This window comes from Opisthocomus hoazin, chromosome 1, assembly GCF_030867145.1.
Source record: "Opisthocomus hoazin isolate bOpiHoa1 chromosome 1, bOpiHoa1.hap1, whole genome shotgun sequence".
Taxonomy (NCBI): Eukaryota; Metazoa; Chordata; class Aves; order Opisthocomiformes; family Opisthocomidae; genus Opisthocomus; species Opisthocomus hoazin.
In genome coordinates this window covers 95,877,377-95,903,431 of record NC_134414.1, presented here as the reverse complement: position 1 = coordinate 95,903,431, position 26,055 = coordinate 95,877,377, and the positions used below count along the sequence as shown (strand labels likewise).

At 37.0% G+C, this 26,055-nt stretch overlaps 1 protein-coding gene across 2 annotated transcripts in view; it reads right to left on the bottom strand.

Moving 5' to 3' along the window:
• Window positions 1-26,055, bottom strand: part of IL1RAPL1 (interleukin 1 receptor accessory protein like 1) — an 808,300-nt gene that overhangs the window by 577,286 nt on the left and 204,959 nt on the right. Inside the window, exon 1 of one of the 2 annotated variants that reach the window (XM_075429954.1) lies at window positions 13,070-13,110. The exons of the other annotated variant lie outside the window; for it this stretch is intronic. Within the exon in view, the coding sequence (XP_075286069.1) occupies window positions 13,070-13,106 (37 nt within the window). The 5' untranslated portion in view covers window positions 13,107-13,110. Of the gene's footprint in view, window positions 1-13,069; window positions 13,111-26,055 lie in introns of those variants that run through there. 2 annotated transcript variants of the gene reach the window in all.

Sequence of the window (26,055 nt, the reverse complement as noted above, 5' to 3'; positions counted from 1 at the left end):
ACAGAAAAAAAAAAAAAGAAAAAGGAAATTATAAAATATTCTTCCCTGGAACTATACCCCATCACAAAAACACTCAATCCAAAGCTCTGAAAGGATAATGATTGCTTGCATTTTGAAAAGTACAGTATATGACAAGAATTTTGGTAACCTAGCTAAAACAGGCAGGATATTCCAGGTTTAAAACAAAACTAAAACTGGCATCTTTCAGAAAAGAAAATGAATCATAATTGAAACATTTAATCAAGAAATGTCGAGTTTTGTACTCAAGCCGTTTAGTGTAGATTACAGAGCGATAAATAAAGTATAATCGACTAAATAATCTGAATTTATTAAGCGTTATTGCCTTAGCTGTGAAACAGAAAGTTGCTCGGTTCAATGTACAAATTCTTACAAGTATCAATAGCAATCCAGTGGCATCATTCCTTTCACTTCCCAGAACAAACTGTTACATTTTGAAATCTGAAAATCTATCAAATTATTTCCTGAGATATTATGACGGTTCCAACTCTCTCCCGTGCCCACAAAGCGAAAGAACTGTAATGCTAACATGGCTGAAAGTTCATGGGCAGATTCTCTCCTGCAGGTAACAAAGGTAGTCCAGTTTATGGCACCTAATTATCTGGCAAAAAGAAAGCCATGCTCTGAAAACCTTACCATGAGAATAATCTGGAGTGCCTTTTAACACACATCTTAACAGAAAGGGTATGATTTTGAGATATTCAGAATTATCTTCTGTCTAACCCTGAAATACTACACTTAGTTATTAGGATCATCACTATTACCTGAGAAGCTTTATGGGAGCTTCTTGTTCTGATGCTCCTTTCACACTGGAACTTGTTCAGAAATACCGTGGTCCTAGATCAGGAATAAAATTAGAACATGATCCAGGAACCTAAATTTTTAATCCTAAGGGAATAATGTGGTAAGGCATTATGACAACATGTAGTATCAGATACAGCTGTATTGTAAAGCTAAACAGTAAGAAAAGGCTGAGGGAGTTGGGCTTGTTCAGCCTAAAGAAGAGAAGGCTGAGAGGGGACCTAATAAATGCTTATAAATATCTCAAGGGTGGGTGTCAGGAGGATGGGACCAGACTCTTTTCAGTGGTGCCCAGCGACAGGACAAGGGGCAACGGGCACAAACTGAAGCATAGGAAGTTCCATCTGAACATGGGGAAGAACTTCTTCCCTCTGAGGGTGACGGAGCACTGGAACAGGCTGCCCGGGGAGGTTGTGGAGTCTCCTTCTCTGGAGATATTCAAGACCCGCCTGGACAAGGTCCTCTACAGCCTACTGTAGGTGACCCTGCCTCAGCAGGAGGGTTGGACTAGATGACCCACAGAGTTCCCTTCCAACCCCTACCATTCTGTGATTCTGTGAAGAAATGTTTATAACTACCAATTAGGATTGTTCTATAGAAGAAACCGTATCACTCCTCTGTCTGAAATTAAAGGTGGGTCACCTTGCTGAAAGGAACTCATGTATTAGGGTTACAAATAGTGGAAAAACAGGAATTTTACTTTGTTGCTTAGTGGTGAATCTCTGTCTGGGAGAAGGGAGAAACAGCATCTGATTCCTAGCCTCTTGGACTAGTTTCAAATTAAATGGCTAAATTTGTAAAAATTTATCAATGTCCCTGGAAGCAAGGAGTAGAACTGATAACTCTTCTAATCATCTGCATGATCCAACAATTATACTACTGGGAAAATTACTGTCTTTCATTGTCTTTTCCTGGCCTAATGAAATCTCCCTTTTTTCTCCAGCACAGAGGAGCTGTGCAGAGAAGGTGCAGAGCACCCCTTTTTGCATAGGTGTGGGATGAAATCCCTCCCAAATGTGTCAGACATATAATCTGAGCCACCTGGATGAGAGCTCAAGCCATACAGAGGAGCTATCTAGAGTCCAGAAAAAAGGAATTACAGAAACACTTATTGCATTTGTGTCTTACTTGATAGTTCTAATAAACACATTCATTTCAGACGGTTCTCAGTTAGCTTTCTGGTGCTTTATGATCCTACAGTAACATGCTCAACCACTCCTGTGCAATATATAGCACAGTTCTCTAAAACACAGCTCTGAATTTTGCTCTATTAGACTCTATATGCACTATCACTGGCTTGCAGGAATAGAGAACACAGACATAATCCTAATTATTCCTGTACCGAATGGCATCGCACTCTGTCCTGCCAGAACTGTAGTGGTCCTGCAGCAGTCCAGTTAACCGTCATTGGGATACTCTGGCTCAGTGGGATAGGATGTCGCCCATTCTGTTACCTTTTGGCTACAGGACAGGAAGGATGGGAAACCCAAGAGCTGAATATCTCCCTCATGCCTCTTCTTTATCACTGTATTCATGTAGCCATAATCTGGGATCCGGCCCTTCTTGCTTAACAGATTGGACTTCCCAATAGTATGTTAAAGGATGATGATATCCTTTCCGCAGGTACCGAATCTTTCTCAAAAAAAATGAACATTATTTTTGTATGACCCTGTTTCTGATTCCTGCTATATTACAGATGGAAATACAATAAATATTGAAAATGTCCCTCTTATGTATACTCTTTACTTGTTTAGGACATCCAGAAAATTTATAAGACCTTCCCAAGCACATAAGCTTAAAAGTATGAATTCATGAGAAGAAATAATTTTCTTTTCCAGTCTTAATGTTGTTTTAACATATTTAGGCGTTTTGAAGTTAATTCCCAAGTTTACAGTCTGCTGTTAAGTGAGTGCTTGAAATAATACACACTTTTGTTTCCATGCTTTAAATCTTCACAGTGCAGAGCACTCCATGTTTCCCACACAACGTAAAAGATACATCACAGCTATTAACCTTCCCCTTAGTTGCTGATAAAGTAAAATAGGCCCATTCTTTACAGTAACAGTAATGTATCTGTTCAGATAAATATTCCTCTTGCTGCAATAAAATGTAGTATTTTACAGCTCCAAATCATCTTTGTAAACTATAAAGTGGCAATTAAAATTTAATGTGAACAGAATACTAAGTGAAGATTGGAAGGCAAAAGGAGACAGAAGAGCTTTTCCTAAAACTTCCCTCAGCAAAAACTGAAGTTCTACATATAAACCAACTAATGTTTGCTCATATGTTTTTTGAATCTACATAAAAGATATAATATGAAATGAATTCCTGGTAATCACTGTCTGAATGCTGTTAATTTGAAATAGTTAAGCATCCAGCATTTCTATGCCTGGTACTTTTTTTATTGCACGCAAGCTAGTTATGTTACATCAGGAGGCCGTAACTGAAGGACTGGTATAACTTAAAATTTAAGAAACTGTTTTTTAAATATACAAACAGAATTATACTTAACAATATTAATAATTTAATAAAATGCATTATGATTTCATAATTGTTCATAATCTCAAGTCTATCAAGAGACTGAGATTCAGGAGCTCTACCTTTGTCTTGTTTACCATGTAGCCTTGTACAAATCACTGACAGTCAGTTTCTCTAGGTTTCCCACACCAACAAGATGTACTTTAACATCTCACAACCCAGAAGTGTATTTAGGATCAGATCAAAACCCACTGTGAGGATCAGCTCATCACATTAGCGCGCAAGAGTTATCTGGTGGCTTAAGACAGTGAGATCCACTAGGTTACAGATCGCCTCTTTCTTCACATTTATGCATACAAAGCACATTCCTACATGACTGATCATAGATAAAGACTGGTGATTCTATATTGCCTGAGGAGATATGCAGGATTTGCACTGTATAGTAATATTAATACTCCTGATAAAAATCCAGTCATGGATCTCATCATATAATCTTCTAGCCATATAGATTTTTTTACTGGGTGTGGCATGAAAACAGCCACATTACTTGCCTCCTTCTTGCATATTTTCCTCATGACTGTAACACTGAAAGACACTTTAAACTTACTTAATTTAACTAAAATTTAAAAGAGATTACGGAAAATAAAATAATAACTTCAGAAACAAAGTAGCATAAGGAGAAGTGCCAGCTCACCAGTTTGTGAAACTAGTGGGGAATAAATGCTTAAATACCGTTTTCAGATACTTTTCTATTCAGATATCACTGTCAGTATAATTTTAATCTCACATATCAAAATCCACTTCAATCAGCAAGATTTTTCAAAACAATAATTTATCCTAAATTATGTAATCATGAAAGAAGACAAATTCCTTTTTTATGGCTCTCTAGCTGCTTATCACGTAAGGCCACAGACCTAATGCCTCACAGAACCTCATAGCAACACATATTACCTAAATACATGAACCAAGAGAAATTTATAGGATTAGAGCTACTGGAGAGAGTCCAGCGGAGGGCTACAAGGATGGTGAGGGGACTGGAGCATCTCTCCTATGAGGAGAGGCTGAGAGAGCTGGGCTTGTTCAGCCTGAAGAAGAGAAGGCTGAGAGGGGACCTAATAAATGCTTACAAATATCTCAAGGGTGGGTGTCAGGCGGATGGGGCCAGACTCTTTTCAGTAGTGCCCAGCGACAAGGGGTAATAGGCACAAACTGAGGCACAGGAAGTTCTGTCTGAACATGAGGAAGAACTTCTTCCCTCTGAGGGTGACGGGGCACTGGAACAGGCTGCCCAGGGAGGCTGTGGAGTCCCCTTCTCTGGAGATATTCAAGACCGCCTGGACAAGGTCCTGTGCAGCCTACTGTAGGTAACCCTGCTTCGGCAGGAGGGTTGGACTAGATGACTCACAGAGGTCCCTTCCAACCCCTACCATTCTGTGATTCTGTGATTCTAACAGTCTGGCCATTTGTCTTCAGGTGTAAAAACATGAGATGCTAAGACTAAACAGAACGCACAAGACGAATGAATGTAGTTACTTTGACATTTTCTTGGTTTCAAGGGTTATGAAATAACTTGTTTCTGCACATGTCCACGTGTTTCACCAAAGCTGTGAAGATTAAAGCCATACTTAATTAATTGTGAAACAATTCTGTTTTTTCTTGTTCTCTGAAAAATGTAATTCCCAAAAGTACAGAAAAAAATAACACAAAGAAGTGAAATGAGCTATACACAGGTCACTGCCAAACATATAAGGTTTAAAAGAAAAAAGAAGAAAACGCGTATTTTTGCCCATTAAGACTATTTGTACCACAGTGCTGTTATGCTTCTTGCCACAGTACCAGATGAAAAATAAGCAAGCAATATAACAACTTTTCTCTGCCCAATCCCCTTAACTCTTAAATATTAAGATTATTGGAACTGGAATGAAAATCATCAATATTAATCATGGCATTATTAAGTGATTCAAGCAATACATATTGGATTACATTAAGCTAACAGGTTCCACCAAACGAAACACTGATTTTTAGGCTCACAGCTATTGAACATTTAAATATACACTGAAATACATATTAGTCAAATTCCACCATGCAGCTGAACAAAATTACTAATTTAATAAGCACTAAGAAATTGTTGTGCATCAAGAAATCAGAAATTGTCATTCATCTGAAGGTAGGGTAAAGCCTCACGTGCACAGCTGAAGACACATGCAGCATGATGCACATATATATTAAACATGCATGGTAAATATGCACATGCATGATAGATACTCATATGTATGATACATATGCACATATATGAGATACGTGCACAACACATGTATGATAAACATACACGTAGGTTTAGCTCAGGCAGCCTGCACAGTTGTAAATTGCTCCTAAGTACTGCTGAACTGATTCACACATATGAATATAGCATAGCATCAGAGCTGTATGAAAACGAATACAGAGGGTTGCAGGGTTTTTTTGTTTCACCTTGGGATTTGTTGCAACTATGGAGTACTGCATATACAGCAGAATGTTAAGAGGGGATGTAGATTCTACTGAAGTCCATAAAAATAATCTCAAGCACCAGTGCTTATACTGTAGATCTCGAAATACTCAAAGTGCTTGAAGTACTTATGCACTCCTTCACTCATGATCTTTATCTGATATTTCTTCCATTGCTGTGTTTTCAGGTGCCATGCATTCTTTTGTTTTAACTATACCTAAATGCAGATTTTTTTTGTCTAAAAAAATAAACCCAAACCCCAAACCACCCACAACCACCCACATATTTTATTTTGAAAAAGATTTAATAAAAATAATAAAAATAATAATAATCTTATAAACAATAGGCATCCATGGCCCTGACTGCCAGAGTTTTTCACCACACATCTCTCTTTCTGACTTTCCTATATCATGTGTGAGTGCTGTGGGAACAATTTCTATCATCTCTTTTGTCCAGTTCTGAGTTCAGTTCATTATTGTTCTTGTAATTTCAGAAATAAGAGAAAATATAAATTGCAGTTTTAACAGCGAATGCTAGTGGAACAACTTTCAGCTTCTGCACATCAGCTGTCACTTTTTCTTTAAACCTTAAACTATTATTAACTATTATTAAACTACTGTACTAACAGTTTTCTGTTAATCATCTCCCAGGACCGTGATGGAGCTTGGAATGTTTAGCTATTAGTTGTGAATTATACTGGACATTAAAGGCACCAAGAATTATAATAACTGTCATTCAAATTCTCATGTTTTGGCTATCTTATACTGGTGATTTATACTAATTCCAGCTGTGGGTCACTATTTGCTTGCAGTCAGTCAGCTCTGAGAACTTACTGACGGTAGCTGCCCTGTTGTTTTAAGGTGATCCACATCTACAGCATCGACCGAACGGCAAAATCTGGCTTCTTCCCTTGTGCTGGCACAGGTACCTGGCACACCAGCCCACTGAGTCAGATTAGAGACTTGACGTGGTACCAAATAATCTTCATTTCTTCTCCATTTCTTCTTTAGTTTCCAATTTAGATTTACCAATCAGGTCTCTTCAGACAAAGTTAAAATAATACCTAAGAATAAAACAAAATTCAGCCATAAAACCTATGCTGGTTTTTCTTTATAATCTGCAAGAAGTTATACATGTTAATCCCAGACAAAAATGTACCCCAAAGAGTTAGAAACCATCACTAGTTATGAAATTTTTCTAATGTTTTTATGAAAGCAGACAAAGAGAATGAAAAAACTTTACAAACTGGTAAAATGCTTGCAGAGATACTGTTTTATGTAATTACTGTGGAAACCCTGGACATCTGATTGGTAAAAAACAACCTTTTAAAGATGACAGCTGCTGCAATCATAAAAAGAAAAAGAACAAAGCAATTGTGAGCACTGAAATGGAAAACAAAATAGTAATTTCTGTGGCTAGTACAGCATTTTTGATAAATGCTACCTGCACATCAAAAGCTTTATTTGCTGCTTTTTTTTTTCCTTTTTTTTTTAGGATATGCAGTTACCTAATGTTCAAGGAAAGAAAATGTATATATGGTATAGTCATTTATTAGTTCTACTCTTAATTTAATTTTATTCTTTGGAACATCTTATTCTTACGCTCATTCTGCATCAGCAGCCCCAAGTTGCAACAGATCCTTTAGACGTGAGTTGTTAATCATGGACTCAGCACCTATTGTACTGCAATTATTCATAATACCACATTAGAAAGGCTCAAGTTGAAAGGATAATTACAAAAGCGAGGCATCAGAACAGCTCAGTAGTGAGACCCCACAGCATTCAGCCCCTTAACAGAGGCACAACTAAACAATGTGTGGTTTCTTATGTTAGATTTTGTTCTTTGTAGCATTTTGTGCCTCTCACTTTTTCACATTCATACTTACATGTAACAATTCTACAAAACTATGTGGCTGCAAGTAAAGATCTAAATACTTGTCTCTGCTTGAATCACAGTAACAACTTGACGTTACTATCTCAAAAGTATGCACATCAGTCTATAAAATAGTATCACTAAGATGGCTGAAATACAAGATTCAAGAAAGACTGCAAATCTTTAAGAAACAGAACTTCATGCATATTGATAAAAAGTAGTAGGATTCTTCTTTTTATTTTTTTTTTTTTCAGTAGAGATATGGAAAGAGAAGAGTTGTGAAGGAAGAAATAGGAAAAAAGGAGAAAAAAAAAAAAAAAAAAAGAAAAAAATGTTCTGGTTTCTGAGTTGTGTGTCTGGGATTTCCAAGAGGCCTCCCACCCAAATGCCAGCAGGCGAGGGACTGATTAAGTTCAAATATCAGATACATTTTGTTTGGTATAGCAAGGCAATCCTCCATTGTTTACAATTAAATGCAAATATACAGTAATGACGTTTAACTTCAGATAAATTGTAGCTCAAATAGAAGGGAAAGGCTCAATATGGAAAGACCTTCAAGAAACTCCATCAGTGGCATTGCTCTTTGTATGCTGCAACATTCTTGTGTAAGCAAAGTCTGACTAAATGCAATTGTCTCACTTTAAATGTTACATACACGTACATACCTGGCTGGTTTACTGTATCTGTATTAAAGACTAGATCTAACTCCATTCTTCAATTCCCCTAACGTCTCCTTGTTGGCTTGTAAAAGGCAGGGTCCTGATGCTGTAATTACTTAAGAAAAATCCTCTTTCAAGATAGACTCAAGAATTTCATGCTTAGAAAGACAGTTGCTAGTACGAATTAGGAATTTTTAGCCTGGAACATGACATTCCATACTACTGAGGCATGCTAAAGCCACTAAGCTATTTGAACAATTCTTCTCAAGTTCTTTGAACTGCATTCTTTTAAAATTTGATCATAATGTATTTAATGTATGTTTATAGAAAGTGGTTCTGTTACTGAGCAAGCAGAGCATCCAACCTAAGGATATTTCAGTGCTCAGGGAAAAAGGAAATTACAGCTTATTTTAGACCTATGTTAATTCTGAAACAAACATGTAAAAACAGCTATAAGAATCTGTGAAAATATTCTAATTTATGATAGCAAATTTTTAATATTTAATGTTAGTCATAGTTTATTTAATGTTTTTCTCAAAGCATAAAGTGAACTGAGATATGACTTATTTTTAAAAATCTGACTTTTTTAGTGTTCACTTTTATGAAGAAAAATCTTGCAATAAAGTAATCCTTTTACTGACAGTGATTAATTCAACTTGTTATCAGAAGGCAATTTAGGAAAAATAGAATCTTAATTTCTAAAGATTTACATGACTTTGCACCCTTAGTCATGACTTGTGGAAGAAATACTGAATGATAAAGTATAGTTTTTAATTTGCATTAAATGTTTAGTTTTTTTCATTAAACATTTAATTTGCATTAAATGTTTAGGTTTTTTGCATTAAACATTTAATTTGCATTAAATGTTTAGTCACAATTTGTAAACAGTACTCATAATCTCTTAGCAGCTTGGATGCTTAGTCATTTTTCTCATTTAACAAGATCCTTTCTTACACTTCAAAACAAAATAATAAAAAAAAAAATCCAACACAAGCTCACAATCCCATTTTATTCCTCTTGCCATTAACTGGAAATGTCCTAAATGTCCACTGCAAGCTGTTTTCAGAAGTATTCCTAAGACTGTACAACAGTCAGGCCGAATGGGGAAGGCAGAAATGGCCAGTGACTGATAGTTGAACAGTTATTTAGTGAAAGATCTGTGCTCTGCAAATTCATTTAAGAAAAGCAAAGGCTTTCATTTAACAAAGTCCAGATTAGATTTGCAGAAAATACAAATGAAAAAATGGCAGATAGGTCATCCTCTGCCATGGAAATGCGAAGAAGCTTCATGCTTACTTGTTCTGCTGTGTTAAGGTTTACAGAGTTCATGTAAATAAGGACTCCACTTTATTCTCTATTTGTGAAAGCGGTATTATTGGGAGCATGCTAAGTTATTTTAATGAACTGCTTTTTTAATCTCAGTCAAAGAATTTAAATTTATATGAGAATTTTTAATCTTCCCATGTAAAATTATTTTTAAACTGTTCTTATTGTTTACTAAACATGAAAGTGAACAGTATGTCGTAAACTAGGAATATATCTTTCCCCTGTGTGATATTTCTATCACTTTGTATCTCTAAATCACCATTTTTCTTTCTAAATTATCGCAAGGTTTATTTCTTATCACAAAAATTTGATCCTAGAAATATCGGTCAATAGTGACGGCTATTTTCTTCAGTTTTTTCTTTTTTCTCCTCTTTTGCTTTCTTTTGTTTTTGAAAAGTGGCTTTATTTTTCAAAGTTTGCTCTCTCAATGGTATTATAAAAATCTGTTACTATAATCTGTTACTATAGTTGTCAGTTTACTTTGATGCAGAAAATAAAGAATGGCTTAACTGTTCCAAAAGTTCTCTTTTTGAAGTAAAAGAATATAAATATTTAGCCAAGATTCACTGTCAGTGTAGTGTTTGCTAAGAAAGCAAACATAATATTAAAATATCAGTAACACATACCATGTTACCAAGCTAATGGGACAAGGATAATGGGACTATCATGAAGTACAAGACATCGGAGTATTCTGTAAATTATTTCTGATACAGAGCCCTGGCTATTCAAAGTGACCATAACAAATTATTCTTCAAAAAGAAATTCTAATTCTGAAGAAATAATATGATCTAAGTAGCATTTTTCATGAGGGGTGATGAATAAGATTCAAAATACATATAAGATATGTGGGGAACAGTAGGCATTTTGCAACAAAAGAAAACAAGTATTTCTAAAGACATACAATTCTAGTTTGCAAGTCAAAACTGAAGTACCTGCAGGGAAAGCTCCATTTCATATCTAATGTTGAGGAACTTTAATTTACATAATGCTAGGAGAAACCTAAGCCTGAGGTCATACAGTCAAGAACAGTAGATAAAGGAAGATACCTGAAGGAGCAACTGGTAGAGCTGAGGTATTACCTACAAAGGGTCTGACAGCATTGTCACTCCAATGCAAAAGTCCCATTTTGCAACTTTTAATCCATGAACAATAAACAAAACCGTATGCAATTCAGTAAAAACAGTATTGTTCTTCAGTGTTAGAATTCTTTCATTTCAACTCATTAGAACCTTAAAATGGCATGTTGATAGGAATAACAAATGCAGAGATCGAAAATGGAAAATCCACAGATTTTAATTTTATCACCACAGAAAGCAGAAAATACTTAAAGGAGCAACTTCCTACCCGACTTGTGAATAATGGGAACATTTGCATTATATTTATTGTTATTGTGTGCTTTTATTGCTTTTATTGTTGTGCTGCAGTACAGCCCTTTGAAGGTCTGCCAAACCACTGCGGCTTGCTCAAACGCAGGGCTGAATTTTAATTAAGCTTAGCAAAATACTCATTGAATTTGCTGAACCTGATTAGGTCAGTCATCCTGATAGATGTGCAGAGGGCATCTTGCTTACTTGCTTTAATAGCTGACAGAGGCAATTAATAGATTTTTGTAAAATAGCTGAACGTGAAAAATACAGGCTGTCATCACCTCTTTTCACTGAGAATCTTAGCTTTTTTGTATTTAACATGACTACGAAAGATTTCTTGGAATTATGAATTATGAAGTACTGAAGAGTAATTCATTATTCATATTTGTGAAGAGCAACTCTAAAAGGTATGCATTTTGTTTCACTAAAGCATTCCCTGTAATATCACAGTCCAGTGAAGAGAAGTTTCCACGGTCTCTGCAGAGTAACGTTAAATATGCATGCAAGTGTATGACTTCTTACAGACAACATTTGACTTTTTCATGGAAGTGATCCTAGGACCTCCCTCCAGTTTAGGCAGTTAGAGCATCCCCTATATATATCTTCAGTCTTTCCTGTGAAGCATGACTACCAATTGCAAACCAAATATTCTTCTCTATCTCCTTTTTCTGTGACAGTGACAACTTCACTTCCTTAGAAGCTGAACAGTCAGTTGGGTTTTGACACAGTAGCAATATCCTCGGGACACTGCTTAGGAATGTTTGCTTTGCTGTTTTCTCCTACCTATTGCCACAGTAAGTTTAGTGGGAAAAAAGCTTGTGATATATTAAAAACAAATATATGCTAGCTGTCCAGCCAACCAATCAGTTATCTCTAAAACAGTGTAAGAAAGAAATAATACTAGACAAAAAAGGCAACAAATATGTAGAAAGATGACATGTGACAGCATTCACTGTAGCATGTTCTAGGTCCTAATTCAGGTGTGAAACCTTAGTAGGGTAATGAAGCACCCTAACCTTTTGTATGGCAAGCAAGACCATTGATACTCTTTGAATTTAACTTCAGTGTTGTTGCCATGAAAGGATATGAAAAGTATGCCAAAATTGATAGACAAAATTTGCATTCATTTTGAAGGACTTGGTATCAGGCTATAAGTAAAAAAAAAATTAAAAAATAACTATAAAACCTAGGATTCCTTATCCATTCACTGAACTTCAGTGATCAAAAAATTCCAGAGAAAACAAGAGTGATTTACAGCAGAAGCAAGAGTAGTAAATAAATTGCCACAAACCACAATGCTCAAAGACTGAATTACAGAGATCTAAGAGCTGTCTTCCGTCTAACTGAAAAGGTAAGAAAAACAGAAATGGGGGAGATGTACAGTTGAAAGGGGGAATATGTACCATTGAAAGAAGGACAGTAAATTCATGTTTTAATGTCCTTCAGTACAACCAAAAGTTTGCCTGTGCACACAGAAGTAAAGGGTGGAACAGACAGTGCTAGTGCTGGGTTTCACTGCTCAGTAGAAATTTTCATAAGTCTTGGTGTGCAAATTCTAGGGTCAGGGTACCAAAAATACAGAAATACTTGGAAAAGAGATTCCATTACAGGACTTTCTCTCAATCTACAGACAAATGCTTGGAAAACAGAGTAATATGTTTTTGCAAAATATCGTGCATTACATGCCTTTCCCCAACCTCTTGTAATTAATCTTCTGTTATTAATGAAGTTAAGAAGACACAAACCCACGTTATCTTTACTATTATCTTCTTAATTGGAATGTTTGTTGGTCTAAGCAAAGGATTTGATTTTAATGAGCACACGGGAATTGGACAAAAACAACATCAGAAAATAAACAAATAAAAACCTGAACCCAACAACACAAAGCCCTTTTACTGATTACTTAATCTACTGATAGAGAGAAGCTATATAGCAAAGGATCCTGTGAATTACAGAAAAAATTTCCAGAAACTTTAGGTGACAGAAAATTTTGCAAGAGTAGAAGTATTTAAACTTTCTTTCTGCAATTCTATTGTCACATGAAAGAGAAAAAGAACACTTACACGTATTGTCATGACTGTGTTCACTGCTGCTCTCCATGGCATCTTCACATTGTCACACTTACAAGGGTCAGTCATACCTCCAGGGTGGTGTCTTAAGTGGGGTGAAGTGTTTATTGTTAAAAGGACTGATGAAGCATAGAAAATTATCAGCATATTCCAAACTCTGATGTTACTATTTTGTTTATAGGAATTTCCCTTTGAGAGCTACATCAATGATATGCAAATTCACTCCTGTGTCACTGCATAGTTTCAATGGTATCAATCCAAATTTATAAAGCAAAACCCACCATTATTGTTTTCTTTATGAAGATATATAGGCTTTATTCATTTCTCATTATTTTTCATCTTATATCTCTTTGCCACAGAGATATTATGTATTTTTTTATTAAAAAATCTACCCATTTAAGATAAACATTACATTATATTGTTCAATAGACAGATCAAGGTCATGCAATAAGTAAGGAAAGTAGAAGTAACATTTACCTTCTCAAGATGCTTCAAATAGATAACTTTTTAACCTTAGGGTTTTTTTCCAAAAATTAACTGAAAATTGCTAGCACTTCTGGTCTATGTCTAGAAGAATGATGGAATTATCCAACAAACTAAGGAATCATTCATGTAAAAATTAGATTGATACAGTTTTAGATGCCTTTGCCAACAGTAATGCTTTATCTGTTGTTTTTCCACAAGTACTAATAAACATTTTTTTGAAGGGCTGTGTGAATTAATTTAGTAGGTTGTCTTTGAACATCAAAATACTGAATCCTTTTTCTTCCCAAAGCATCATTGTTTATTGCAAATTTTGTGAAATCTAGGCAGCTATCAAGCTATTTGTTCACAGTAGGTGCCTGCCCATCACCATCATCACAATTCTGGCAGGCTTCCAGGACAGGTAATTTCCATCTGTTACTGTTTCACAGTAATGGTGCCTTGAGGTCCACTTGACCTATGACCCCTCAGACTCTAGCAATTTATTAACAATTTTTTATCAGTCAATTAAGTTGACAAAAAGTGCTGCATGGAAACATCTCAGGTTATACACTCTATCCACGCACTATTCCCTGCTCCTGGGTTTTTCAGGACTTTTCTGTCCAGCTAAAACTTTCAGACTCTCCCTTGTGGCAAGAGTACTGGAAAGCCCCAATAACAGAAGGTGCCAAAATTTTCCCTGAATCCTAAAAAAAAAAGTTAATTCAAGTGTTTTAAAGCCTGGGGCTCTCATGATCTGGGGCTGTTGTCTCTAATGAGAGAACGCGGAAGTGCTGAGGTTGACAGACTCAGCTAGAGGCTTTGGGCTTCTGAGGTCGCTCCTTTACAGCCACAGGCTTGGAGATTGCCTTTGACAAGGGAAATAAATGCTGTAGTTTCACAACTCATGCATTTGTTAGGACTACTTGAGAATTACAAAGTTAGGGAAACTAACGTAAAAAATTCTATCACCACAGGCATAATTCACAAGTGTGATGGGATGTTCTGCTTTCCAATGTTTAACAGAGCATCAAAATTAACTTTTATTCAGAAATACTAATCATACTGATACATGATGGCTGGACTTGATGATCTTAGAGGTCTTCATAAACCTTAATAGTTTTATGATTCTGTAATGAGATTTAAGACGTGACACCACAGAAAATGTGCCTTTATTGCTCTGGTAATAAAATGCATGAGGCTTCTGCATGCATGACACATTTTCTGGTCACCATTTCTTTTGCATTTATATCAGAGAATCTGTTGATGAAAACGTATCGCAGAACTCTTCTTATTTTCAGAGGAATCATCATGTCACAGGTTCAACTAAGAAACTCTAAAAGCTGACACTTTGACTTGGGACATCGCTATGTTAGATTTCTGATTTTTTGGCAAAGGCTAATTGTTTGATTGTGGCATCAATGGTCAAAGATTTCATCCTGAGTTGTCTGGTTATCTAATGAACCTTAACTTCCAGTTACCATAGAGCAAAATATTAGGAAGAGAAAGAGAACAGTAAGAATGAAGGTTGATTATTTCATTCTTTGCTCATCTCTGAAGGCCTGGGCAGGCATGTTAGATATGGAAGTGAATAAAAAGTGAAGGGAAGCAAAAAACTATATGAGAAAGAGAGAGGGGGAATAAGCTAAGTGTTTCATCCTATAATTAGGAAATACTATACATTCTCACCATTAGAGACAAGTTCTGAAAATAGAATGTGTATTTTTTAGCATGTGTGCTTTGTGTCTTGACAGTATCTGTTGTAGCCTAGTTCCAATTACATCAACGAGAAGAGAAGCAGTCAATGACATCCTGATATAGCTCGATACCATCAGACTTCTTGGTAAACAAGGAAAGAGAACTTGCATTATTTCAGGATAACGAGAAACCTCAAGGAAGGAGAGGCTCACACACACTTGCAAACACATGCACACACAGATGCACATGCTAACTACATGCATCAGTCAGAAACTACATTAACAGAATATTTCTTTCACAAATATTAAATGCTTATCCTCATAGAGAGTACATTATCGACTGACAATTGTTGCAAAAAGGCATGCTTTAAAGCTATGAAATCAACTTTTTCTTAAGTTCACTCTTATAAAGTCACATGGAAAGTTTAAATAATTTTCACAAACATTTCTAAGTTCTTTTTCCTATTACAGATTATTTTTTTTACTTATAATATGCATAAGTCAAGCTGAAGTACATATAACAAACACTAGTCAAGCTGAAGTATATTTTGGGTTATCTATTTTTATACATGTACCTGCATGGGTGTGTACATCTTTGTGCACAGAGAATGAAAAAAAGAAAGAGAAAGAATACGCTGCATCAGAAGCTTGTTTTGAGGAGAATCATCACTTACATTGCAACAGCCATATAAGAACTGCATCTGGATCTACAACTGAAGTCCTCAAGTCTGATACAAACAGAAGCTACTGTACCTTTCTGAGAACCATTAGCGTTTTTTTGGAAATACCATGGAAGAGCACTGACCTCTGAAAAGTTTACACAACAAAGCAACAGAACTTACAGCTTTATTTTCAAATATACACAGGAATTTTATTCAAAAGAATTTGTTTTCTGTTATTTAAATCAATGTCCTTTTACTTTAACTCTTCTATCTAAATGTCTTGTTCATCTGGCAAAAACGTAAGTATTATAGCAAGACACTGAGGAATCCAATTTTATATAATGCAGCTGGCAGTTTTTGGACTTTATAAGAAGTACGTGTTCCTGAAATATAATCCTGTACTCACTCAAGTCAACTGCAAAATGTTATGTGACAACCTTGTCATCCTGGGTGTCCTGGTGGACGACAAGCTGACCATGAGTCAGCAGTGTGCCCTGGCTGCCAAGAAGGCCAACGGCATCCTGCGGTGCATTAGGAAGAGTGTGGCCAGCAGGTTAAGGGAGGTTCTCCTTCCCCTCTACTCTGACCTAGTGAGGCCCCATCTGGAGTACTTTGTCCAGTTCTGGGCTCCCCAGTTCAAGAAAGATGAAGAGCTACTGGAGAGAGTCCAGCAGAGGGCTACAAGGATGATGAGGGGACTGGAACATCTCTCCTATTAGGAAAGGCTGAGGGAGATGGCCTTGCTTAGCCTGAGGAAGAGAAGGCTGAGAGGGGACCTAATAAAAGCTTATAAATATCTCAAGGGTGGGTGTCATGAGGATGGGGCCAGACTGTTTTCAGTGGTGCCCAGCGACAGGACAAGGGGCAATGGGCACAAACTGAGGCACAGGAAGTTCGCTCTGCACATGAGGAAGAACTTCTTCCCTCTGAGGGTGACGGAGCACTGGAACAGGCTGCCCAGGGAGGTTGTGGAGTCTCTCCTTCTCTGGAGATATTCAAGACCCGCCTGGACAAGGTCCTGTGCAGCCTGCTGTAGGGGACCCTGTTTCAGCAGGGGGGTTGGACTAGATGACCCACAGAGGTCCCTTCCAACCCGAACATTCTGTGATTCTGTGATAATAAGATCTTTTAGTAAAAACATTGTGACTGACAAATACCCTCCTATGATGGAAGAAGGCTCAGATGAGAAGGGCAAGGCGATCTGCCCATGAATCTCAGAAAATCATGCTGGTTTTGGCTGACCATAGTGTTGCAAAGAAGCTGACTTAACACCAAGGGGACCAGAAGGTGAACTTTGTTATTGATAAAGAGCAATCAACAGTTGAGTGGATCAACTGGTGGTGTAAATGTTTCTCCCTGAGTTCATTAGAAGAGTGTGAATGTCTCCCTGAGTTTGCTAGACCAGCATGGGGGGGAGTGAACATCTGGCTGAGCCCAACATACAGCATGAACCTGAAAAACTAACAAAAGAATTTCAAAGATAGCGGCAGGCTAAAGCTGGCTTTATGGCTTCAACCCACACGTACGCTTTCTTGCTGAGTGGGGGTGCCCAGCATGGTGATGGTAAGCATGTTATAGAGACAGGCAACGGGACTCACATTGCTATTTATGATTGAAGTGTGTATATTGCTATATTTTCCTAAGTGTAACTTGCATTTGTATTGTGTTATACAATATATTCTGTATTGTTACACTAAATCAGAAAACCTGTTTAACATCAATTGTCTTCATATAAGTAAATTTGATATCCCTCCACACATGGAACATCAAAAGGAACCTGGTCAGAGAGCACTGGACTCTGACAAACATATGTAAAGATGGTAATGCTCAAAGAAGTAAGATAATTACTTTCAAAACATGCATGCCTCATTTTGCCACGCAGAATTACAGCACATCCAGTTTTCTTAAGAAAGTGTAATGGACAAGACAAAGTCATTGCCTGAAGAACATAAATTAATTTCGAGGAGAGAAACCATTTCTATACTAAATGACAGAAACCTATGTCAGTTTCTGGACAAGGCTTAAACAATATACAGCAAAGGTTTGTTCATGTTCTCTTTGCAGAACTAAACATACCTATGGGGGTGGACATGAAACAATTCTATTATATTGGAAAGCCTGTAGTGAACACTCTGATGCTTGTTACTAGCTTGAAAAACAAGCAAACAAAACCTACTATAATACTGAAGTGCGAATATAGGAACGCCTGTTTTTTTCCTTTGAGCTATTGTAATTGCTACCTAGTTATATAGAGTGATAAAAAAATGTGTTTGAGGCCTTTCAAAATGAGGGGTCCATTCTATTTCCACTGAAATCAGATTACAATATTTCATCTGACATTAATACGAACAGCACTAGCTCCTCAGAGCAAAAGGATCTTGGGGTGTCTTAGGATATTAGTCTATCACAATAGACTTACTGATTTTTATTCCTACAGTTTTGCTCAGATTTGCTTCACTTTTATGTAATAGCTTAAATTAAACATAAAACAATCAAATCACAAAGAAATCACGGTCATGAGTAAATTGTAGGATTAACGCAGGTTGACTTCAAACAGACATGGATATTTTTTTATCCCTTATGTCTACCTTTTACCTCATTGGGATGAATGTTAAGTTTCAAGAAAATATTGCTAAAGACTTCTTTTTAACAACTTCAAAAATACTAATTTTCACGAAAATATTGATGCTTACACTTAACATTAGAAAATAACCTTACAAAACTGGCACTGTCCCATAATTCAGAATCTTAGGCAACACAGCATAAAAGAAAGACTAAATCTCTTGACACCTGATAATTTTTCCATAATCCAAACTATTTCTTCTGATTTTTCTTTTATGATTACTGATCCTTAACCTCCTGTTATTTCCAGGAATTCTGTAGGTATCAACTATGGTAGACTTTTTCTAACAATTTCAGCACTACATTACCTGAAATACTACTGCTATTTCTTATTTTAGCTATTGAGAAATACTGCAAATACGATGCTGGGGTAATTGATAGCAAATGTTGACATTTTAATAGCAGCTACAAAGACAGGTGAGATTAATGACAGAACAGATGAGCTATTACTTCTTCATTCTAGATATAACTGGCATTCCTATGATTTATGAGTAAATTTAATGCCTTTCCTCTTTACTTTGCTCTACAAGTCAGGAAAAGAGGTGAAAATAGAAAAAAAAAAAAAAAAATATCAAACTTCACACAATCCAATACTTTCCAAAAAGCTAGAGCTAGAATATTCTCATATCCTTCTAAGAAGAACACAAAGCAAGATTAAACATTAATTTTTATTGCAGGTTAGAATAATGATTCCTTAACAACTTGTTCATGACAGACAATGGGGCAAAACTTTCACTGAAGTTGTTTTTCTAGAAATAAGACTAAATGAATGCATTCTATCAGCTGCTCATTACCTATTGACTGTTCCATCTCTAAATACAAAACACCCTTAGAAAACGTCTCCGGAAAACTGCTTAAAAATAAAGAAGTAATATGCAGTGTCATACTTGCCTGTAGCATACTCAGTTTCTGTAATAATGCTTGCATAAATGCACACTACATGCATGATGGTGAATACACAGAGTAAGAATTGCTTTTCTTCCTCCCTCCAGCATGTTTTCTGTGCCTGGAGCTTCTGACATGATAATAAAAGTAACGAAAATTGATAGCATACCTTACTCCCCTTTCCAAGAAAGCTTTACTTACATACTGCATATATCAACTCAAAAGCAAATAAAAACCAAATCCATTGTCTTCACCAGATAGAGGGCAACTTAGCAATGAACTAACTCATAATGATGTAACATATGGTCTCCAAACATGACCATTTGATTAGGTCTTCTATGATCATTTGAAAATCTGTGACCATTTTTTCTCTGATTGCATGTAGCAACAAGAACATAACAAGAAAAACAAGCAAATAAAATGCACACAGGTGTAATCTTCAAGATATTTAGGACAGGACCAATGTATGGAAAAGGAAGCGGTGTGGATGAGAAAAAAGTTTTTAACAGGGACAAGAATCTGCCCCAATTCTGATCAATTTTTCAGAGAGACGTACCACAAGCCTTATCTGAAGTCCATGTCACAGACTGACAGACAGGATGAGTCCGGAAGGCACCTCCGGAGATTGCCTAGTCCAAACCCCTCCCCAGAGCAGCATCAGTGAGAGCAGGGTGCTCAGGGCTGTGTCCAGTCGGGTTCTGAGTATCTCCAGGGACGGAGACTCCACAGTCTCTCTGGGAAACCTGTGCCAGTGATTGCTCTCCCACTATAAAAGCACCTTTCTTGTTCAAAAGGAATCCGATGAGTTTTATTTTGTTTCCCATTGGCACCTGCCCTGTCAGTGGGCATCACCGAGAAGATTTGGGTTCCCTCTGTATTCCTTCCCATCAAGTATTTACACACACTGATAAGATCCCCTTGAGCCTTCTCTTCTCCCGGCTGCCTCAACTCTCTCTGCCTCTCTTTGCATGTCAGGTGTTCCACTCCCTTAATCATCCTTGTGGCCCTTCACTGGACCCACTCCAGTATGCCCATGTCTCTCTCATGCTGGGGAGCCCAGTACTGGATGCAGGTATGGTGTCACTAGGGCTGAGTAAACAGGAAGGATCACCTGTTGGTAACACTCAGGTTCATGCAACCCAGGACGCTGTTGGCCTTGTTTGCTGCAAGGGCACACTGCAACCTCATGTCCGACTTGGTGTCTACCAGGACCCCACAGTCCTTCTCTGAAGACCTATTTTCTAGCCACCCCAGGTCTGTACTGGTGGCTGGGGTTATTCCTCCCATCCCCAGCAGGACCTGGCACTTCCTTTTATTGAACTGCATACTACTTTTCACAACCCTCTGGGCCCATATGTTCAGCTAATTTCCAGTCTCCCTTACTGTCCACGCATTCAAGCCATAGTTCATCAGCCTGTCTACGATGATGCTGAGAGACAGTCTTCAAACACCTACTAAAATTGAGGTACATAATATCCATTGCTCTCCCCTCATCCACCAAGCCCATCATCTCATTGCTGAAGGCTGTCAGACCATGTCAATGGAAGTAAGGGTTTAGTTCAGGCCTTTGGTTTCTTGACGAAAGCAAACGAATGGAAGAGGTGAGGACGAGAAAAAGAAGATTCAGATCAATTACATATTTTGCAAATAGAATTTTGTATTGTTAGATTAGTGACTAATATTTTGAACTGAAAAGGGTGAAGAAATTAGCACTCCTCTCCTCTCCCTCTCCTCTCCCTCTCCTCCCTTCTCCTCCTTTCCCCCTCTTTTCTCTCTTAAGTAATTAATCATTGAAATGTTGAATAAGTATAATTCCAAAATTCAGTACTGTTTCTGAACTGCTCTGCTCAATTTCATGTGTTATGAACAACGGAAAAAATGTCTCCCTATACGTTAACATCATTATATAGGTAGATGTTTTGTCCCAATTCAATAAACTCAAAGCATTTCAGTAAAAAAAAAAAAAAAGCACTGTCTGTACTTTTTTAAAAAGAAAAAAATAGTGAACTATCACTGTCAAAGGTTTTTTAAACAGTAAAAGAAAAATATATACCTTCAGTAATCACAGAAGTACTTCTTAATCAGTTAGTAGTTAAATCAGTTAATAATAAAATGCTAGTTTTGCCAGACATTGCCGGTACTTTAAAGAAAAAAGTGGACTTTCCTGTAGCAAGAAGGTAAATTCAGCTTGACTATTCTATGTAACTAACAGCCTCCTCTGAAAGAGTAAGTATGTTGAAGTGGGATGAGAAATTTGTTGGGTAGCACATAGCTAGACTCAAATTTGGAAAAGGATTTGTCCAGTTACTTCAGTTTGTGACCTCTCTGCTGAAGGACTTGGACCATGTGTTTAAGTGCTCTGCTGAACAACAGAACGGCAAACTTGTGTTTTGCTTGCGTGCTTGACTGGTTGATAGGCTTTGTTCCTTCACACACATCAGTTGCAAAATCTGCCTAGTTCTGATGTGATACTGTGACCACCATCATTATATCTGAATGCTAGCTACTTTCCATGTTGAAGCAGATCACGGCTTAATGTTGTACCCTTACGAATTCCTCTGATTTTCATCTGCTACATAAGGATTAAAATAAGTGAACTGATTAGTATACTATCTTTCATTAAATAAGAATCATTCATTAAATAAATTAAAAAAAAAGCAAAATAATGCAGTTAGATTTCTCTTTCTTGGCTTGAGATGTCTATCCTGCATACTTTGTTCTCAGGATCACGTCTTACTAGAATGGGAAAAAGTCTTTAACCTTTGGAGACATGGTGGGGATAGATTTCATTAGGTGTCCAGGTCTCTAGGGAGAGAGAAATGGATTGCCTTTGGTTTAGACAAAATAAGATTGCAAATGTGCAAAATAGTGAATTAAGTAAGAGAATACATTTGCTGGAATATTTTACTCTGCAAAAAGCAGAGATGAGAATCCCACACATGCAAAAAAAGTCCTTTAAGGTAGGAAAAAATATTTTTAATAGTAAATCTGTAAGCTTCTATTTATTTACTGCCAATATGCTAGGATGAAAATATTAAATTTTTACTCATAGTACGAATTACAAAGGTACTTTAAGGAGGTGTTCCTTTATGAGGCAAATCTTCTCTCCCACACCCATAATGTGGGTTTTTTTTTTCTTTACTATCTTTATATTTGAGATACATTTAATATACTTGGTGTACATATATTTAAAATATTTACTAAAACTTGGCTGAAGCACAACTGTGTTAAAAATATGACGACATACTGGAGGAGTAATTAAGGAAGGGGAAAAACATGAGGAGAACAAAAGCACAGAAATGGTGAAAGAACAAGATTCAAGGCAAGTGAGTTTGATTGTGCTGAAGGCACAGGAATGACGAAACTGAAGAAATGGTTCTGTTACCTGGTGAGGAAGAGGTCACCTGAGAGCACTGCCAGGGACAAAAGGTAGATGGGAGAGGGACTGGGTGGGGGTGAAAGGAGCAGAGCTCCAGACATCCCTTAAAAACAATGTTCCATGAAATTAAGAGATTAAAGCAATAAAAGGGATGGTGCAGTCATTGGAGAGATAAGTCAGGTCAAGTATGTTTCCCTTTCAGCCAGGGAAACTAGGATATGTTTACCTTGCAAGAGAAGAGTACTAACAGAAATTGAAATACTGAGGAGAAAAGTAAGGCAGAGGTAAAAAAAGGCAAAAGACAGACCAGCATGAAGTTCAAAAAGAACCAGCAACCATGTCCATGGAAGAAGGGAAAGAGAGGGCAAAAGTCCACAAAATAAGATGTCACCAATAATCTCATATTAAAAATTACAAAAAGGTCAAGGTACTGATTCAAACAGTTTCAATTTTACCTAGTCTTTGCATTAGCTTTGTAGCTTTAAGCCTTCAAAGGTAGCTCAGTTGACAAACTGAGGCACAGGAAGTTCCGTCTGAACATGAGGAAGAACTTCTTCCCTCTGAGGGTGATGGAGCCCTGGAACAGGCTGCCCAGGGAGGTTGTGGAGTCTCCTTCTCTGAAGATATTCAAGACCCGCCTGGACAAGGTCCTCTGCAGCCTGCTGTAGGTGACCCTGCTTCGGCAGGAGGGTTGGACTAGATGACCCACAGAGGTCCCTTCCAACCCCTACTATTCTGTGATTCTGTGATTCTGTGATAGTGAGGAACAGTGAAGTCAGGTGAAACATGGAATTCAGAGGCTGCGAGCCAGCTGCTGACCAGGCTGACAGTAACAAAAAGACCAAAAGTGGTATCAGGTGAGACTAGTGGAAATGAGGGACATAAGGAGCATGTAGTTAATGCAGGTCTATCTGAAGCTGAAAGTCAAATGACTGTTGTTAAAAAAAAAAAAAAAAAAAAAAGAGGAATATACTAGAACTTCCAGAATCAGTCCTGCAATGGATATTATGTAAATTTTTTTAAAAATACACATACAGAACAAATTGCTGAATATTCACAATATGTCCCAGTGATTTTAACTTCCTGTATGTTTTACAATGTAGGTTATCCAGGAAAAAATAACTCTCTATCTGTATTCTAAAGATATAGAACTTTATATAAAGATAGCTATGTTTCTTACTGGAACTAGAAATTATTAACAATAGAAACTCTAACAATACAAAAAAGACAGGATTCCTTACCTGAATAGCACCCAAGATACAGTCTCGATAATTTCGAATATATAATATGTAATTCCTGTCTATGTGTTTTCACATTCTAAAAGCAGTAAGAAAAAGAATCTCTTGGAGAGAAATCCTGTAACTAGTAACTTGTTTCAAGTTTCACATGGATGTCAAAGGAACCAGAATTTGTAAGTGAGGTATTAGCAATTCTGTCTGTTATATATACATCTATCTAGATCTGCCTTCAGCAGTGCCTGTGTAAAGGAGAAAATAATTTTTCCTCCTCTGAACACAAACTATGAATAAAGATAGATTTATTACATATAAACCAACAATTCTAAACGAACACTTACACTACTGCAAAACTAACTCACAACTGAATATTCAAACCCCTCTGCATATGCATGTTTTATTGACATGGTAATATAGTATTTTTTTTCCAGAGAATCCCTGCTGCATTCAATCATATCATGGGCAGTGCTTGTTTAATAACAAATTACTCAACACCCTCTTTCTTCCTCATTGTTAGACCCTTCAAACCATTTTCTGAAAACAAATTGCAACATCTCATCACCTTTTTTGACTCTTCATAGCTATCAATAAATTAGTTTCTGCACCACTATCAGACAAGAGTGCATTACTATCCCATTCTGCAGAAGATAAATGGAAGCACAGAAAGAAAATTAGAAGCATGTTCTAGTTTCAGGTGTCTAAATTCACAACAAGCATTTGATATTTTCAGTGATATGTTCCCACTGGTTACTAATCAGACTTCAAGAACTGAAGTTCAAAACTTGAAAATAAGGAATCACTCATTAATAAACAGCAAAAAGGTGGTTCTAAGACACTACTCACACAGGTACTCTCTGGCACAGATGGACAAAATCTAGTTCTCCAGGGGAATATTTGATTTCTTTAACCATCTCCTCTACTTCTTTTCTTTTCCTTGTAGTACTTCTTCAGTAATAATTACCAATACTAAACCATAGACCAGTGACTATCTCCACATTTATCTTAGATGGAGGTGGGCTTTTTATTTTAGGCATTGCTTACTGACAGGCTCCTACTTCAACAGTCATTTAAGTCATGCGCTTAAAAAATGCCTCCTCCAAATGTCTTTCTTCTTGCTCCTGCACGCATTTTTAGCCCAAATTAGACCATACTGACCACTCAGATCTGTACAGAGTTAGTGTTTTTATCAAAGATTCATAATAAATATGCAAATGTGGCAGAACTGGAGCTGTGAACTTCTTAATGACTTCCGATATTTCCACAATATTAATTAAAACAGCATTAAATCTATTGTTTTATTACATTTTATACACTTAATTGCTATGATTTTAATAACAGTAAGTTGGACAAAATACATGAAATTAATAATAGCTAAAAAATATGCATTATTCACAGATTTCTAAAACAGAGTAACTGACAACAGTAGCAATTTACAGTTTACAAACTACTTAGTGAGACACTGTGCTTGAAAAATATGTCCGTCTTCTAACATCAGAGAATGGTGAAACATGGACTAAGAAGTGTCTTCAAATAAATATAGACTCTTCTACCCCATTCTTGTTGACCTTTCACTCAAATCTCAATTCCTTGCATTTTTCCTCAGGCATTTTCCCTTACATGCTTCATCCAAACACCACTTTTCTAGATATCTTACTCTCTTTCCTAATTTCTCCTGTTTTCTTATAGTCATTTCTCCATTTTTGTCCTGAATTCCTTGATCCATGTTCACTTGCCCAGATGCCCCATTCCTGCATCTGGATTCCCACAGCTGGCTCCAATACTTGTGCTCCTGCTCACACCTCCCGTTCCAGGCACCACCCGTGCCCATCTGCTAACATCAGTCTCAGTCCCTTCGGTCCCTTTGTCTGCCTGGATCTCGCCATCAGACCCACCCTCCTGAATGCCTTCTTCCCTTCTCTTCCTCCTCTTGCTCAAGTTTCTCTCTCAGCTTTCCAGTGGGATTTTAAGGACATCTCCCATTTCTCCCTGCTCCAACTCACCTTCCATGAAAAGGGACGAGATTTCTCACTCAATTTTT